The sequence below is a fragment of the Erpetoichthys calabaricus genome, chromosome 18 (assembly GCF_900747795.2).
Source record: "Erpetoichthys calabaricus chromosome 18, fErpCal1.3, whole genome shotgun sequence".
Taxonomy (NCBI): Eukaryota; Metazoa; Chordata; class Cladistia; order Polypteriformes; family Polypteridae; genus Erpetoichthys; species Erpetoichthys calabaricus.
Genome location: NC_041411.2, coordinates 71935826 through 71954175, shown reverse-complemented (window position 1 = coordinate 71954175; position 18350 = coordinate 71935826). Strand labels below are relative to the sequence as shown.

Sequence of the window (18350 nt, the reverse complement as noted above, 5' to 3'; positions counted from 1 at the left end):
TGGCCAGTTTCGCCCATTCCTCTTTGCAGCACCTCTCAAGCTCCATCGGGTTGGATGGGAAGCGTCGGTGCACAGCCATTTTAAGATCTCTCCAGAGATGTTCAATCGGATTCAAGTCTGGGCTCTAGCTGGGCCACTCAAGGACATTCACAGAGTTGTCCTGAAGCCACTCCTTTGATATCTTGGCTGTGTGCTTAGGGTCGTTGTCCTGCTGAAAGATGAACCGTCGCCCCAGTCTGAGGTCAAGAGCGCTCTGGAGCAGGTTTTCATCCAGGATGTCTCTGTACATTGCTGCAGTCATCTTTCCCTTTATCCTGACTAGTCTCCCAGTCCCTGCCACTGAAAAACATCCCCACAGCATGATGCTGCCACCACCATGCTTCACTGTAGGGATGGTATTGGCCTGGTGACGAGCGGTGCCTGGTTTCCTCCAAACGTGACACCTGGCATTCACACCAAAGAGTTCAATCTTTGTCTCATCAGACCAGAGGATTTTCTTTTTCATGGTCTGAGAGTCCTTCAGGTGCCTTTTGGCAAACTCCAGGTGGGCTGCCATGTGCCTTTGCTAAGGAGTGGCTTCCGTCTGGCCACTCTACCATACAGGCCTGATTGGTGGATTGCTGCAGAGATGGTTGTCCTTTTGGAAGGTTCTCCTCTCTCCACAGAGGACCTCTGGGGCTCTGACAGAGTGACCATCGGGTTCTTGGTCACCTCCCTGACTAAAGCCCTTCTCCCCTGATCGCTCAGTTTAGATGGCCGGCCAGCTCTAGGAAGAGTCCTGGTGGTTTCGAACTTCTTCCACTTACGGATGATGGAGGCCACTGTGCTCATTGGGACCTTCAAAGCAGCAGAAATTTTTCTGTAACCTTCCCCAGATTTGTGCCTTGAGATAATCCTGTCTCGGAGGTCTACAGACAATTCCATTGACTTCATGCTTGGTTTGTGCTCTGACATGAACTGTCAACTGTGGGACCTTATATAGACAGGTGTGTGCCTTTCCAAATCATGTCCAGTCAACTGAATTTACCACAGGTGGACTCCAATGAAGCTGCAGAAACATCTCAAGGATGATCAGGGGAAACAGGATGCACCTGAGCTCAATTTTGAGCTTCATGGCAAAGGCTGTGAATACTTATGTACATGGGATTTCTCAATTTTTTTTATTTTTAATAAATTTGCAAAAAACCTCAAGTAAACTTCTTTCACGTTGTCATTATGGGATGTTGTGTGTAGAATTCGGAGGAAAAAAATGAATTTAATCCATTTTGGAATAAGGCTGTAACATAACAAAATGTGGAAAAAGTGATGCGCTGGGAATACTTTCCGGGTGCACTGTATATGACAGCATGAACTGCTTGTAGTTAAGGTTAGTCTTTTATTGGTGTCAACATATTGCAGTAGTTTTATTAAAAATAAGTGTTGCTCGCTCAAGAACCGTTCACATGTGAGATGCATGTACACTGTGTCATCCCCGGAAGCCTGGGATTCCTGGGAATGACATGCAGAATTCCCGGGAATGGATTCCCTACACTGAACGTCTAGGAGACTGCAAGATTGATGCCCTTACAGCCTGGATGTTTTCAGGAGTCCGTACAGCCCAAGGACGGCCTGGAGATTTTCTGTTCAATGTTGCACCCGTCTGTTTAAAATTCAGTCAGTTTTACAATTTGGGACGTCACCGTTATGAGGAATGCTGAAATGCGTTCGGAAGGTGTGTTGTGCAGTGATGATGGATTCGTTGTTTTTGAAGAACGTTTCGACAGCGAAAGCACGGTGTGCACCGGACCAAGGCATGTTGCCGACTTAAAACCCACAAGGGATCGCCTATCAAAGGACCCCCCACCCACCCAGCTGCCTCTACCTCGCGCAATGACCTTGAGAAATGTGCTACTTCATTTTGGCTCACCGTGTACAACGGGCAGGAAGGTGCGGTACATTCGTTTAACCGGGTCAAGTGTTGTCTCCCTAAGTGAACGTCAACTTGGTTCTTTAAAAGAAAAGAGAAATTGACTTTATTATACCTCTTTACAGATCTCTCACCTTACAATTTTACATTCTTCACCGTCGATCTTAACCTTCTTTGAGGATCCCGCATCCAGATGAGTTCCAGTCAAAGTTATAGTGGTTCCTCCACTCATGGGACCAAAATAGGGAGAGACTGAGCTCACATTTGGCATCTGGTATAGGAACAAATAAGCGATTCTTTTAGAATTATCAAGCAGATACATTTCTTTGCAGCCAACACATTCAACTGAAGACATGCCTCAAATCCATATTAGAAGCTCAACAAGTTCATTTTCCATACCCAGCTTTCCATTCGACAGCCCCAACATGGTGGCATCTCGAAGAAGACTCTCACGAAATATCCCCAAGTCTCATATTCTCACTAATTCGGGGACCAGTTTAGATTCACCAGTCAACCTACATGTTGTGGCCAAAGGTGAAGAAAATGGCACTTGCTGAAGACAATAATTATAGAAGCGCAAAGAACCAGGAGACAGAAGATTGTAAAGGGCAAAGCAGTAGGACTGGTGACCAAACAGGCTGAACATTTGTTAATGGGAAATCAAAATGAACAACACAACAAAACAAAAATGCAAGCTTGTCCTCTTAAAATGATATAATGAGTTTTTCCCTAACTAAATCCATCCATCCATCCATTTTCCAACCCGCTGAATCCGAACACAGGGTCACGGGGGTCAGCTGGAGCCAATCCCAGCCAACACAGGGCACAAGGCAGGAACCAATCCCAGGCAGGGTGCCAACCCACTGCAGGACACACACAAACACACCCACACACCACACACACACTAGGGAGAATTTAGAATCGCCAGTCCACCTAACCAGCATGTGTTTGGACTGTGGGAGGAAACCGGAGCGCCCGGAGGAAACCCACGCAGACACGGGGAGAACATGCAAACTCCACGCAGGGAGGACCCGGAAAGTGAACCCAGGTCCCCAGGTCTCCCAACTGCGAGGCAGCAGCGCTACCCACTGTGCCACCATGCCGCCCTCCCTAACTAAATCTCGTATGTGAATCGCCATTTGTTTTTATGTTGAATCCAATAACCTGCTGTGCACAGCATTGTTTTATACTGTTGGCGCCATGATATTACATGTGTGACGGGCGGCCTTGGCCATTACCTGGATGGAAGAACCGGGGGAAGAGAGCATCGGAAGGGCACTACATTTCCCAGGACACTAGAGGGCTGCCCTCCTGGGTGGCTGTGGCACCATGGATTCCTGCAGTGCACGCTGGGAGTTGTAGTTTGGCACAGCCCTGTTGGGCCACCGGGGTTGGGGAGCTGCAGAGGCTTACATTGGGCCTTTACCACACCTGGGAGTGATTCCACAGGGCCAACATAAAAGGAGCCGCCTCACTCCATTCAGGGAGCCAGAGTCGGGAGGAAGAGGACTAAGCTTGCGAGGGAGGAGTGGAGGCGGAAAGACTGGGAAAAGAAAGGCTTGTGAATTGTGCTGTATGTACTGTACTGTGCTTTGGAGAGCGAGGAAGAAGTGTGCTGTGCTGAAATCATCTCTCTACCTGTCTGTGTTGGGTTAGGGCGGCTGTACGCACCCCGGTGGTCCACACATGTCATGTGCCTTCTTAAAATAAAGGTGCCGGAGTGGTTCTCCGTGTAGCACGTCATATTAGACACACTAGAAAAATGACTTATGACCATGAAAGATTCACAGATCTCATAGTGAAATATGCAAAATCAGGAGAAATAGATCTCAGCAGAGTTATTCTAAAGTGACATCGCACAGATGAATAAACACTTTACTGATGCCTGGTGAGGGTTGTTAACGCGGACAGAAGCCATTGTTAAGGTCTTGTCACGGAACAGTAAATGAGTAAGAGATACATTTTTGCATTTTACTGACTTCTTATATGTAAATTGTTATCAGAGCCCAAAATATAAAGTTAAAATGTTATGCCCTCACTTTTTTTTTTTAATATAAAATGTGCTGGTACAGATTAGGTCACGATGTCCTAGTGTGTTATAGGTGTTCTAGTTCTCCTCCAAAATCTTCATTTTGTTGGTCTTCTTTCTTGTCTGTAATAATTTTATTTATGTTTATCTGCCCTTTTCTTTGTATTTGATTTTGTCTATTTGTCAATAACTTTTTATTATGTGCCTTGTGAGAAGAGGCCCATCACTGCCAGTGACTGCCCTCAGGGTTTCCCCACACTTCCTTGTGATTCATTCTTAAATACGCCGGCGAGTTCTTGTGATTTCCTGCATTACTGAACCTGTTGCTCTGTTTCTGACTTCATTTTCGATTTATTATTTGCACTTGTTTACCTTGGATTGCTTTGTCTGTTTCTGGCAATTCCATGGAACACAAATGGCAAACAGGAAAAGAACACTTGTTTTTGCAGAATAAATATATTTTATAAAGATTCTACATGGCCCTCTGTACTACTAACTGGGGTGTTTTTATTTTTTGGATGGGATTTCCCCCTCTTTTTGAAACTGCTCGGGACTTACATGTTTGGGACTCCTAGCCATAACAACAGGGATGCTGTTTCAAGCACTTTTATTTCCTTTATATGCAACTACAATTTTGTAAAGTATATAAATATATGCATCAGGAGTGGGCAGGAGGAGGAGTATAGGAACCTAATCAAGGACTTTGTTAAATGGTGTGACTCAAACCACCTACAACTGAACACCAGCAACACCAAGGAGCTGGTGGTGGATTTTAGGAGGACCAGACCCCTCCTGGACCCCGTGATCATCAGAGGTGACTGTGTGCAGAGGGTACAGACCTATAAATACCTGGGAGTGCAGCTGGATGATAAATTAGACTGGACTGCCAATACTGATGCTCTGTGTAAGAAAGGACAGAGCCGACTATACTTCCTTAGAAGGCTGGCGTCCTTCAACATCTGCAATAAGATGCTGCAGATGTTCTATCAGACGGTTGTGGCGAGCGTCCTCTTCTACGCGGTGGTGTGCTGGGGAGGCAGCATAAAGAAGAGGGACGCCTCACACCTGGACAAACTGGTGAGGAAGGCAGGCTCTATTGTAGGCACGGAGCTGGATAGTTTGACATCTGTGGCAGAGCGACGGGCGCTGAGCAGGCTCCTATCAATCACGGAGAATCCACTGCATCCACTAAACAGGATCATCTCCAGACAGAGGAGCAGCTTCAGCGACAGACTGCTGTCACCGTCCTGCTCCACTGACAGACTGAGGAGATTGTTCCTCCACCACACTATGCGACTCTTTAATTCCACCTGGGGGTGTAAACGTTAACATTATTCAAAGTTATTGTCTGTTTAACCTGCATTGTTATCACTCTTTAATTCAATATTGTTTTTTATCAGTATGCTGCTGATGGGAGTATGTGAATTTCCCATTGGGATTAATAAAGTATCTATCTAAATGTTTGGCTGTACTCCCTTTTCCACTGTACATTTCGGAGTACTTTTTATTATCCATGTTTATATAAATATTGTATCATGGAGGACAGACGGGCATGCCAGCTGGATGCGGAACCAGCTTCTTGCCCATCTAGAGGCATATAAAGGATGGACCAGGGGATGCCAGAGGCCAGGAGCAGTTCCACTCTCCATATGACTGGTGGCAGTGGTCCTCCTAAGGCATCCCAGTTTGGACACCTGCAGGGGTACATTAGAATTGGAGTCTGGAAGTGCAGCCCTGTTGGGGGTCCATTAGAGGGCTCTGTCATTGGAGGACCTCCCTATTTGCATATGACCCAGAAGTGCTGGGTCCATCTTTTTTTTTTATATTTTTATTTTATTAATTTTCATTGTAATCATTCCATACAAACAGATCCATTTATAACCCAACAAATTTGAAAACAAATCAAACCCCATCCCTGAGAAGGAGAGCTTAGCTAAAGGAAAATTTCTTTAAGCTTTTTAATAAGGCAACATTAGACAAAAGAAGGGGAGAAGTAAATATCTATATAAATAAGAGATGGAGAAGGGAGTTAAATACAATAATAGTTAATTCTCTTATTCTAAAATAATATTGATTAAATCCTGCCAAGTTTTGAAAAAATTTTGTACAGATCCTCTAACTGAAAATTTGATTTTTTCCAATTTCAAATAATATAAAACATCAGTTTCCCACTGACTTATAAGAGGAGAATTAGGATTCTTCCAATTTAACAAAATAAGTCTGCGTGCCAAGAGTGTAGTGAATGCAATCACCGTTTGTTTGTCCTTCTCCAATTCAAGTCCATCTGGAAGGACACCAAACACAGCTGTTAGTGGGTTAGGAGGGATTGTGATACTAAGGCTGTCTGAGAGGCACTTAAAAATCTTTGTCCAAAATGATGTTAGTTTGGTGCAGGCCCAGAACATGTGACCCAGTGAGGCAGGAGCTTGGTTGCAGCGCTCGCAGGTCGGATCCTGGCCTGGAAACATTTTGGACAGTTTTAAGCGAGACAGATGAGCTCGATATATAATTTTTAGTTGAATAATTCTATGCTTTGCGCATATAGAACTCGAGTGAATTCTCTGCTTTGCTACCTTCCACTCCTTTTCTGATATATTGATTAAGAGATCTTCTTCCCAATGTCCTCTTGGATCTTTGAAAGGTAGGGACTCTAATAAGATTTTATATATTGCGGAAATAGTGTTTGTTTCCTCGGAATTGAGCAGTATTTTTTCCAGCATTGTGGAGGGTGCAAGGTGGGGGAAATCGGGCAATTTCTGTTTAACAAAATTTCTAATTTGAAGATAGTAAAAGAAATGTGTAGCTGGGAGGTTAAATTTTGAACGTAATTGTTCAAAAGATGTAAATATGTTGTCTATATAAAGATCTCTGAGCATTTTAATCCCAAAACTTTTCCAGGTATTAAAAACTGGATATACTTGCGAAGGTTGAAAGAGGTGGTTCCCTTGCAAAGGTGCCACTGATAAAAGATTTTCCATCTTAAAATGCTTCCTAATTTGGTTCCATATTCTGAGTGAGTAAAGCACAATTGGGTTATTAGTATATTTGCGATAACTTTCATTTATTGGAGAGCAAAGCAGGGAATATAAAGAAGTACTACAGGATTTTACTTCTATTGCAGACCAAGCCTGTGTATGTGCATTTATTTGTGTCCAGGTTTTTATGGCTTGTATGTTTGCTGCCCAGTAATAAAACTGAAAATTAGGTAAAGCCATGCCACCTTCTGCCTGAGGTCTTTGTAGGGTCGCTCTTCGGATACGTGGGTGTTTTGAGTTCCAAATGAATGAGGTTATTATTGAATCTAACTGTTTAAAAAACGATTTATTGATATATATTGAAATGTTTTGAAATAAAAAGAGAAGTTTAGGAAGGATATTCATCTTAACAATGTTAATTCTTCCGGCTAGAGTGAGATGAAGGGTTGACCATCTATGCAAGTCTTGCTTAATTTTTTCCATACAGACGCCAAAATTTTGTTGATAAAGAGCTTTATGTTTACTAGTGATATTTACCCCTAGGTATTTAAACTGATCTGCTATGGTAAAAGGTAGGGTGTCTAATTTAATATTATATGCTTGTGAGTTCACTGGAAAGAGTATACTTTTATTCAAATTAATTCTAAGACCAGATATCTTTTGAAATTCTGTTAGTGCTGTTAAAACAGCAGGGACAGTGTTTTCTGGGTCCGATATATATAAGACCATATCATCTGCATATAGAGAAATTTTCTGTTCCAGTCCTTCTCTGACAATCCCCTTTATCTGATGAGAATTTCGGCAGTGAACCGCCAGTGGTTCAATAGCGATTGCAAACAACAGTGGCGACAAGGGACATCCTTGTCTGGTACCACGTTCTAGTTTAAAGTAGTCTGAGCAAATTTTATTAATACAAACTGAAGCTTCTGGACTGCTATACAGTAGTTTAATCCAAGCACAAATATTCGGGCCAAACCCAAATTTCTCCAATGCAGTGAAAAGGTAATTCCATTCGATCATGTCAAATGCCTTTTCTGCGTCTAATGATAGTAATATCTCTGGGGTGTTTGATTTTGCTGGTGAATATATAACATTAAACAAGCGTCGGAGATTTGAAGATAGATGTCGGCCTTTAATAAATCCAGTTTGATCTTGTGATATTACCGAGGGCAGCACTTTCTCCATCCTTCTAGCTAGGATTTTTGAGAGTATCTTAACATCATTATTCAGGAGTGAAATTGGTCTATATGATGCACATTGTAACAAGTCCTTATTTTGTTTAGGAAAGACGGTGATTAATGCTTGTCGAAATGTTTGAGGTAGTATTTGGTGGTCTTTAGCTTCTGTAAATGTTACCAATAAGAGTGGAGCTAGCTGAGTGGAGAATTTCTTATAAAACTCTACGGGGTAACCATCAGGGCCTGATGATTTCCCGCTTTGTAGTGACTTTATAGCGTCTAGTAATTCTGTTAGCGTTAGAGGTTTATCTAGTTCCTCAGCACTTAAAGCATCTATTTGTGGTATTTGTGAATTATCCAGAAATGCATTAGATTGCGTGTTGTCTTCTTTGGGCTCAGTGGAATATAAAGACTTATAGTAATCTCTAAATGTGTGCATTATTTTATTATGGTCGATGATTTCTTCTCCATTCTTGTTGGTGATTACTGGTATTGCATTGTGAACTTCTTGTTTATGAATTTGTTGAGCTAAAAGCTTATTAGCTTTTTCTCCGTGTTCATAGTAATGCTGTCTAGACTTATAAATAAGTTGTTCAGTTTCTTTAGTTGTTAAGATGTTAAGTTCTGTATGCAAGGCCTGCCTTTTCCTGTGAAGAGCTTCACTTGGACGCCTGGCTTGTTCTTCATCTATTCTAGTAATTTCATTTCTTAGCTCTGACACTTTCTTGGTTTCTAATTTATTTCTATGGGAAAGATATGAAATAATCTGGCCTCTTAGGAAGGCCTTTAGAGTTTCCCAGAGTGTTCCTGCAGAAACCTCTGTAGACATGTTTGTCTCTAGGAAGAAGCTGATTTGTTTGGATATAAATTCTGTGCAGTTCTCGTCTGCCAATAAAAGAGGGTTAAGACGCCATCTGCGAGGTGAGTACGAGGGGCTTATTGATTTTAGCTCCAAGACTAGAGGGGCATGGTCAGAGATAACAATTGTGTCATATTTGCATAATTTAATTGTAGGCAGGAAATTATTATCTATAAAAAAATAATCAATTCTTGAGTAGCTATAATGCACTGGTGAGTAGAACGAATATGTTCTTGAGTTTGGGTTAAGAAACCTCCAGGGGTCTGATAAGTTGTGATCCTTTAAAAACTGTGTAATTATCTTTGCAGTATTAGATGTCGTCCCCCCTGTCACAGGAGTCCTATCTAAGAGTGGATTTAAAACACAATTAAAGTCCCCAGCCATTATAATTTTATGAGTGTTCACACTGGGAATGGATGCAAATAGATTTTGCATGAATTCCTTATCATCAACATTGGGTGCATAAACATTTATCAAAATCATTTTACTGTTATATAAGTTGCCCATGACCATCACATATCTCCCTTCAGGGTCCGACACTACCTCTGATGCTACAAAAGGAACTGTTCTATGTATGAGAATTCCCACCCCTCTAGTTTTCTTTATAAAGCTAGAATGGAACATTTGGCCAGTCCAGTCTTTTTGTAATCTGAACTGATCCTTGGTTAGTAAGTGGGTCTCCTGTAAAAATACTATTTTAGCGTTTAAGCCTGTTAGGTGAGAGCATACTTTCTTTCTCTTTAATTCGTGATTCAGGCCTTTAACATTCCAGCTCACAAAGTTAACTGTCCCATCATGGAGACATTGATTCTGAGTTTTTAATGTCATTTTATAGTTTTAATTGGTAATATGGCAGTTTTAATCTTAGTTTCAAGATTCCCCAGGAGTTGTTGCATGTTAGCCTGTTGCTGCATTGATATTTATAATTATAAGGATTATAAGAATAGATTAGATATAACCTGCTCTCCTTCTCTCCCCCCTTTATCCCCCCACCCCCCCATTTTGCCTCCCCACATGAGGCTAGACCCCACTTCGCGATGTTCCAGTCCTCTGACATACGAAGAGACAGAGCACGTCCGAAACAAAACAAACCCCACCCTGCAGCGGCGTTACAGAATTAAAACAGAGATATCTTTTACAGTTAAATCCTTAATACTATCTGCCGAAAATGTTCTCATTAACAATATTTAATCTTGAAATAATCTTCAGCGCTTTTAAGTTAAGATATTAAGGTTAAAAAAAAAAAAAAAAAAAAAAAACAACCCTGGGAGTGATTTTAAAAACTAGTCCAGGATAAACCTGGTAATTCATACTGTAATAGTATAATGGTAATTGTATAAATAGTAGAACAAGCATTAAACCAAGGGTATGAAGTTAAACAGTCTACTTTAAGGTATAGTAAAATAAAAAAAAAATAAATAAATAAATAAATTAAAAAAAAATAAAATAAAATAAAATAAAAAAAAAAAAAAGGAAAAGAAATAAAAAAATAAATAAATAAAACGAATCCTACTTTAATCACTTCCACATTTTCACACTCACGTCTATAGCTCTATAACTCTGATTAAAACATAAACATATAACATATAAAGTCCAGATATAAAAAAAATTTTAAAAAAAGAGAATAAGAGATGTATAATTATAATACCAGTCTCTTTAAACATGGATCCAGCGATCAGATCATCGGTCTTTCCCGTGCCTTGATAGAATACGGCTCTTTAATTTTAATTAACTTTCAAAAAAAGTGTCGGAAACAGCTTCTTTAATTCTTTTTCAGCTTCTTCTTTGCTGAAGAAAATATAATGTCCGTCTTGAACTTCCACTTTCAGTTTGGCAGGATACAAGAGGCTGTATTTGATATCGGCTTCCCGTAGCATCCTTTTAATGTCGTTGTAGGATCTGCGTTTTGCAGCTGTTGATGGTGAGAAGTCGGGAAAAATACGAATAAGATTATTTTCGAATATAATCTCTTGCTTGTGTCTGAGAAGTGCCATCAAATCAAGCTTACATCTTAGTCGTTCGAAGCGGACAATAAAAGACCTAGATTTAAAGGCGCTTGGTATCTTTGTGCGATAAGCCGTGGCTATCTCATTGTCGAGTTTAAAGTCATCTCCAATTATTTTAGACAGTAATTCTACTGCAAATTTCACTGGGCTTGAGCTTTCTCGTTTCTCAGGTATACCCTCAATTCTTATATTATTTCTTCTGCACCCATCCATCTTAAATGGAGCCCGCCACCTCACCTGGATCAGGAAGCAATGGGCGTCACTCAACAAGACGAACAGAAGGAGAGAATGAAGAAACACTTGTTTATAGTGTGGTTTGGTTGCTTCTGCACGTGTGGTCTTTTATTTGTGCAAATTAAATCCTTTATTTGATCCTAGGGCTATGTTGGGTGATATGTCTTTACAATACATATACTTTTCACTCTTATGTCTTGTGATTTACTTTCTTTGCACCACAGAGTGGGAAACCTGATGTGAGCGGCATACAATGTTGACTTGACCTAGTCGCAGCTTTTCTAGGCCTCAGGCCTGGAAGTGTAGCAGCCAGGCAGCCAAGGTATTCTGAGCCAATTCATTATGACCGGTCGTGATAGAAACGTCCATTGCACATTTAAGCAAACCAGCTCAAAATGGCAGTGCCCATCAGGAAAACAAAATGGTGGAGCGCCAAGACTCATAACGTTAACATAATGAAAATGACCCCAGATAAGAAAACTAATTACAAAAAAATTGGATGTGAGCGTCAGTAGGCTTTGCGCCCTAGGACCCATTCTATCACATTACAGTAATTATTTACCGCCCTGATGCTGATCTTTCTAATCATAAAATAGGTCATTATGATAGCAACTGACGAGAAGAATTCAGAATTAACTGCAAAATTACAGTATCTGAGGGTTCCTCTAGATCAGGGGTGCCCAACTCTGGTTGTGGAGGGCCACAATGGCTGCAGGTTTTCATTCTAACCTTTTTCTTAATCAGTGACCTGTTTTTGCTGCTAATTAACTTCTTTTGAATTAATTTTAATTGACCTTCTCTTGAAGACTCGGATCCCTTAATTGTTTCATTTTCTTTAATTAGCAGCCAAATAATAATGAGATACAAAATGAGCCAAAACAGGACCAGCAAACTGTGACCATCATGCAATACTGCTGCTGGAGTATGTGAATTTCCCCTTGGGATTAATAAAGTATCTATCTATCTATATCTGAAAATGAAGAAAGGTGAACGTCTCAGGAATGTCGATCTGCTCAGGTCCACAAAACATTTTCACAGAGCTCTTAGAAAAGAGAAAAGCAACAATTTTAAAAATGTCTGCTATTGCACAATGAGAGCAGCAACAAGCCATGGAATTAAAGAACAGGTTTAATGAACGACGAGACTCGCCGCCTAATGAAGCAACGGGTTGGAGTTTGAGACCCTGACTTAGTTGGTCTTCTGTTGGCTCCCTCACTTCACATTTCATTTCTCTTTGGGTGCCATTTAAGGAAATAAATGAAGTGATTCAGAGGAACGATGAAGAAATTCAGGGGAACAAACCTTAAAAAAACAAGTCAATTAAAATGAATTAAAAAGAAGTTAATTAGCAGCAAAAACAGGTCACTAATTAAGAAAAGGGTTAGAATGAAAACCTGCAGCCGGGCACCCCTACTCTAAAATGCCTCTTTTTCTTGCACGATTTGGCTCAAAGACTAACCAGCACATCGTCATCTCATAATACACTTACATTTCGAGTTCGGTATTTTTCCGTCCATCTGTTTCAGCGCTAGACCGTCTTCAAGAAACTGTGACACACAGACATGGAGACATTGGTTTTTTGGTATCAGGGGACCCTAAAACGTTGAGAACCGTTGAAAAACCGGAAATCAAAATTTTTGACGAATCTAAAGCTTTCGCTTCTCCCCCAACAGACGATAGGTTATGGTGAGGGAAGAGCGCAAACCAAAAAAATAATTCAATGTTTTCTTTCTTTCTTTCTTTATTTCTTGGTGATCCTATATATAATCACAGGAAAATGTGTAATAATTACATAGAAATATAAAAAAAATTGTTCATATTCATGATGTGTACAAAGAGAGGAACATGCAGAATGAAGACAAAAAGGAAAGGGCCAATGGGCCCTGCTGGACTTTGAAGGCACACGCGTAAGTCAAAGTGATGCACCTTGGTCCAGAGAGGCTGAGAGAAAAAGACAACCGCGCAAGTCAAAATTCAGGTAGCAAACAAGAAGGCCCAGCTATTGAAACTCTGAAGAACATCAGAGCTACAAACAGAAATGAACCGACAGCGCAAGGATCATTTGGAAGTTTTGATTATATTGCAGCTATATGCATGTGATTCTGTCAGGTTTCACATGTATACAAAAATAAGAACGGTGGAGAGGAAGAATTTATAATAATCAGATTGCAATTGGTGTTAACAAAATTATAATAATGCAAGAGAACAAAAGGAAGGAGTAGTTACCACAAACATGAATCCGTCAATCCTGCTCTCCCCCTGGATGTTAAACAGTCTGTTCCCCTTTGCTTCATTAACTGTCAACACAATTTCATAAGGTGTCGAAAGCTCATTATTTCCAGTATTCTGCAGAGTGCAAACAAGTCTAGACAGGGGGAAAAAAAGAAACAGCACTGGACATTTGTCTTTTGCACATTTTTTCTCTTTAAAACAAAATGGTCACAGGATAATATAAGCACACCTGTTGTGAGAAGTGACTGTACTGTGTCTTTCTGAACTGGATACATTTTGTAGAAAACTGTTCCTTACTTGTAATACATTTAGTGTTGCATAACAGTATGTGCAAGGGTAAATTTCACACAAACATTAGGATGCAGGAAAAGACCACTAGTGCTCTCCTGCCACCTCTACTGCCGCTCACGTCTGAAGAACATTAAAACATAAAGCACAGTCCACGTTCCGTTTCCTGATTAGCAGGCTGGGACAAACTCAGTTACAATCCACCTTTCTTCTGCTCAGTTATATCATTTTTTTTTATTATGAAACCACCCTTTTTTTTAACATCTTTTCACCTTTAACACCAATATCCTGTCAACAGGCTTCCATGAATTGTTATTCCATAAATCCACATTTTGGTGAAATCTCCAGCTGGGCTGTCACACTGACATTTAACAGGAACAACGTATCTCTGTAAGAAAAGACCGCAGCCTTCCAAGTACACTGACTGCAAGAATTTTGCTTCTGTAATGCTTTTAAAATGTTTTTTTTTCTCCTGCTATCAACTTCTAAAAGAAGCCTCATTTTCCAAGGTGGCTGGTGCTGTCACCACCAAACTCGCTAATCAGTCCAAGCCAAAGGATGGTTGTGAAAATTCTAAAACTCATTTTGCTCAGAGTTTAAAATTTGTTTTCTATTTCTGACTAAATCTCTCTACAGCAAAGGAGTCAGTCACTAGGATGGCCTTCAAAAACCTGCCGTTTATTTTCATTGTGACACGCAGTTTCATAGACTGCCAGTAAATAATCCTAAGGTACTATGAAAATAAATGTAATGGCACGAGGCGGGTCTGCAATTGAAATGCCATTTTGTGTCATTGTGAGTATAAAGCATTTTCCCTTGCAAAACCAGAGGTGATTTTTATAACAATATTATAGTAAAAATACTTGTGTTTGAGACTTTGTGAACATACAACTGGATAACTTGACATGCAGCCTGTGCGACACAAGTTAACATCAGATTATTTTATGGACATTTGCATATCACTTGCTGTTGTTCTGTCCATCTATCTAGTGTTGGTCACCATACACCCTATTATATCAGGAACTATGTTATCTCTGTTCTGCAGGAAAACATGATATTAAATGTTCTCAACTATCACTGTATCACTACATATAGATAGACAGAGACATTTATGAAAAGGAACTATATGACAGACAGACAGACATTTTAGTGTAGTAGGCAGGATTAGATAGATAGATAGATAGATAGATAGATAGATAGATAGATAGATAGATAGATAGATAGATAGATAGATAGATAGATAGATAGATAGATACAGTGGTGTGAAAAACTATTTGCCCCCTTCCTGATTTCTTATTCTTTTGCATGTTTGTCACACAAAATGTTTCTGATCATCAAACACATTTAACCATTAGTCAAATATAACACAAGTAAACACAAAATGCAGTTTTTAAATGATGGTGTTTATTATTTAGGGAGAAAAAAAATCCAAACCTACATGGTCCTGTGTGAAAAAGTAATTGCCCCCTTGTTAAAAAAATAACCTAACTGTGGTGTATCACACCTGAGTTCAATTTCCGTAGCCACCCCCAGGCCTGATTACTGCCACACCTGTTTCAATCAAGAAATCACTTAAATAGGAGCTGCCTGACACAGAGAAGTAGACCAAAAGCACCTCAAAAGCTAGACATCATGCCAAGATCCAAAGATATTTAGGAACAAATGAGAACAGAAGTAATTGAGATCTATCAGTCTGGTAAAGGTTATAAAGCCATTTCTAAAGCTTTGGGACTCCAGCGAACCACAGTGAGAGCCATTATCCACAAATGGCAAAAACATGGAACAGTGGTGAACCTTCCCAGGAGTGGCCGGCCGACCAAAATTACCCCAAGAGCGCAGAGACGACTCATCCGAGAGGTCACAAAAGACCCCAGGACAACGTCTAAAGAACTGCAGGCCTCACTTTCCTCAATTAAGGTCAGTGTTCACGACTCCACCATAAGAAAGAGACTGGGCAAAAACGGCCTGCATGGCAGATTTCCAAGACGCAAACCACTGTTAAGCAAAAAGAACATTAGGGCTCGTCTCAATTTTGCTAAGAAACATCTCAATGATTGCCAAGACTTTTGGGAAAATACCTTGTGGACTGATGAGTCAAAAGTTGAACTTTTTGGAAGGCAAATGTCCCGTTACATCTGGCGTAAAAGGAACACAGCATTTCAGAAAAAGAACATCATACCAACAGTAAAATATGGTGGTGGTAGTGTGATGGTCTGGGGTTGTTTTGCTGCTTCAGGACCTGGAAGTCTTGCTGTGATAGATGGAACCATGAATTCTACTGTCTACCAAAAAATCCTGAAGGAGAATGTCCGGCCATCTGTTCGTCAACTCAAGCTGAAGCGATCTTGGGTGCTGCAACAGGACAATGACCCAAAACACCAGCAAATCCACCTCTGAATGGCTGAAGAAAAACAAAATGAAGACTTTGGAGTGGCCTAGTCAAAGTCCTGACCTGAATCCAATTGAGATGCTATGGCATGACCTTAAAAAGGCGGTTCATGCTAGAAAACCCTCAAATAAAGCTGAATTACAACAATTTTGCAAAGATGAGTGGGCCAAAATTCCTCCAGAGCACTGTAAAAGACTCATTGCAAGTTATCGCAAACGCTTGATTGCAGTTATTGCTGCTAAGGGTGGCCCAACCAGTTATTAGGTTCAGGGGGCAATTACTTTTTCACACAGGGCCATGTAGGTTTGGATTTTTTTTTCTCCCTAAATAATAAAAACCACCATTTACAAACTGCATTTTGTGTTTACTTGTGTTATATTTGACTAATGGTTAAATGTGTTTGATGATCAGAAACATTTTGTGTGACAAACATGCAAAAGAATAAGAAATCAGGAAGGGGGCAAATAGTTTTTCACACCACTGTAGATAGATAGATAGATAGATAGATAGATAGATAGATAGATAGATAGATAGATAGATAGATAGATAGATAGATAGATAGATAGATAGATAGATAAAGCCCTTTAAATAAATAAATAAATGGAAAGAAAAATTAATTAAAACACACACACAATCTTCTAAACAGACACCAGAATGACAAAAAAGAAAGAAAATTAAAAACAACGGAGCCCACACTTTTAATTAGCTTGTTGATTCAGTGGGCCTCTCTTGAAGTGACGTTACCAGCTCTGCAATGGCACTGGACATCACAGAGTTGTAGAAGATGTGAAGGATGTCACTTCTCACATTAAAAGGAATGTCATCTCCTAAGGAAAGAGAGCCTGCTCTGCCGTTTCATATTTGGTTCCTCGGTGTTCCAAGACCAGTCCAACCTGTCATTGATGTGGACCCCCAAGTACTTGCTTCAGTCCACCACCTCTACATCCACTCACTGAATAGTGACCAGACATAGAGGGGCTTTGGTGAGGAGACTGTCCGTAAGCAGTTCCCTGAGTTTGCTGATGTTAAAGTGCTGACAATTCTCTCTACACAAAGAAGCAAAGTTCTCCACCTGACTGTGGTCCTCTGTCTCATCCCCCAGAAGTGCAGAATCATCTGAGAGTTTCTGCAGGTGACCTGACCTGCTGTTCTGTTTCTAGTCTGTAGTGTCGAGAGTGAAGAGTAAAGCAGACAGGCCCGGTCCATGTGGTGCTCCAGTGTTGCTCCTGTCCACATCAGAGTCACAGTCCTTGAGTCTCACAAAGTGTGGCCTACCCGACAGATAGTCCATTATCCAGGACACTATACAATCATCTGCCTGCATATCTCCGAGTTGACCCCTTAACAGGGATGGCTGCACGATACTGAAGGCATTGGAGAAATCAAAAAGCATCATCCAAAATCTTTTTTGAGTGGAGCGGCTGCCTCATTCCTGGCAAACTCAGGGAATCTGGGACAGTACTTTCACCACGAGTAACCCTACCAGGCCAACACTCTGGACATTTCCTAGCACTGCTTTGTCTGCTATGTCCAAAACTGCACACAGTACTCCAGAGGAGGCCTCATTCATTCTGTGGCGGATAGGACGCCCTGACAATGGAAGGACCAGGGTAGAGAAAGCTTTTTGAGGGCATTCTCTTCCCTGGACCGATGGAGGGCATCCCCCCTTAGGCTTGCAGCAGGACAACGGGTTTGGAGCATGGAACCTCAACCCAGCTGGGGTCCATGGCCACCACCAGGCGGGCGCCTGGACGTTTGCTGGTCCCTAATGGGCAGCTCTTCCGTCACACCAGGAAGTGCTGCTGGAAGATGGTCGTTGGACACTTGAAGCCCTTCCGGGTGTCCTATAAAAGGGGGCCAGTCTCCAGTATTCAACGGCCAGAGTCGGGAGGAAGAAGGACAAAGCCTGCGTGGAGGACTGGAGGTGGAAGGACTGTGCTGTCATTGTGGACTGCTGGGAAATGGCAACTGAAGAATAAACGTGTGAGTTGTGTGGTGAACCTGCGTCCTGCCTGTCTGAACATTAATACAATCTAGACGAGAACAGGCTATTCAGCTGAACAAAGCTCGCCAGTCTGTGTCGGGTTGGGGCCGCCGTACACACCCTGGGCTTCACAATTCTTCCATCCATCCATTATCCAACCTGCTATATCCTAACTACACGGTCACGGGGGTCTGCTGGAGCCAATCCCAGCCAACACAGGGCGCAAGGCAGGAAACAAACTCCGGGCAGGGCGCCAGCCCACCGCTGGGC

The 18350-nt window shown here is 41.2% G+C and overlaps 1 protein-coding gene across 2 annotated transcripts in view; it reads right to left on the bottom strand.

The window, feature by feature from the left end:
• Nucleotides 1–18350, bottom strand: part of mst1rb (macrophage stimulating 1 receptor b) — a 135535-nt gene that overhangs the window by 49725 nt on the left and 67460 nt on the right. For both annotated transcript variants that reach the window (XR_007933921.1, XM_051921416.1), the window contains exons 7-8: nt 13414–13552; nt 2041–2177 (exon numbers count right to left, since the gene is read on the bottom strand). Coding sequence is in view for 1 of the 2 variants with exons in the window: in XM_051921416.1 (XP_051777376.1) it covers nt 2041–2177; nt 13414–13552 (276 nt within the window). In the remaining variant the exon portion in view is untranslated. The remainder of the gene's footprint in view (nt 1–2040; nt 2178–13413; nt 13553–18350) is intronic.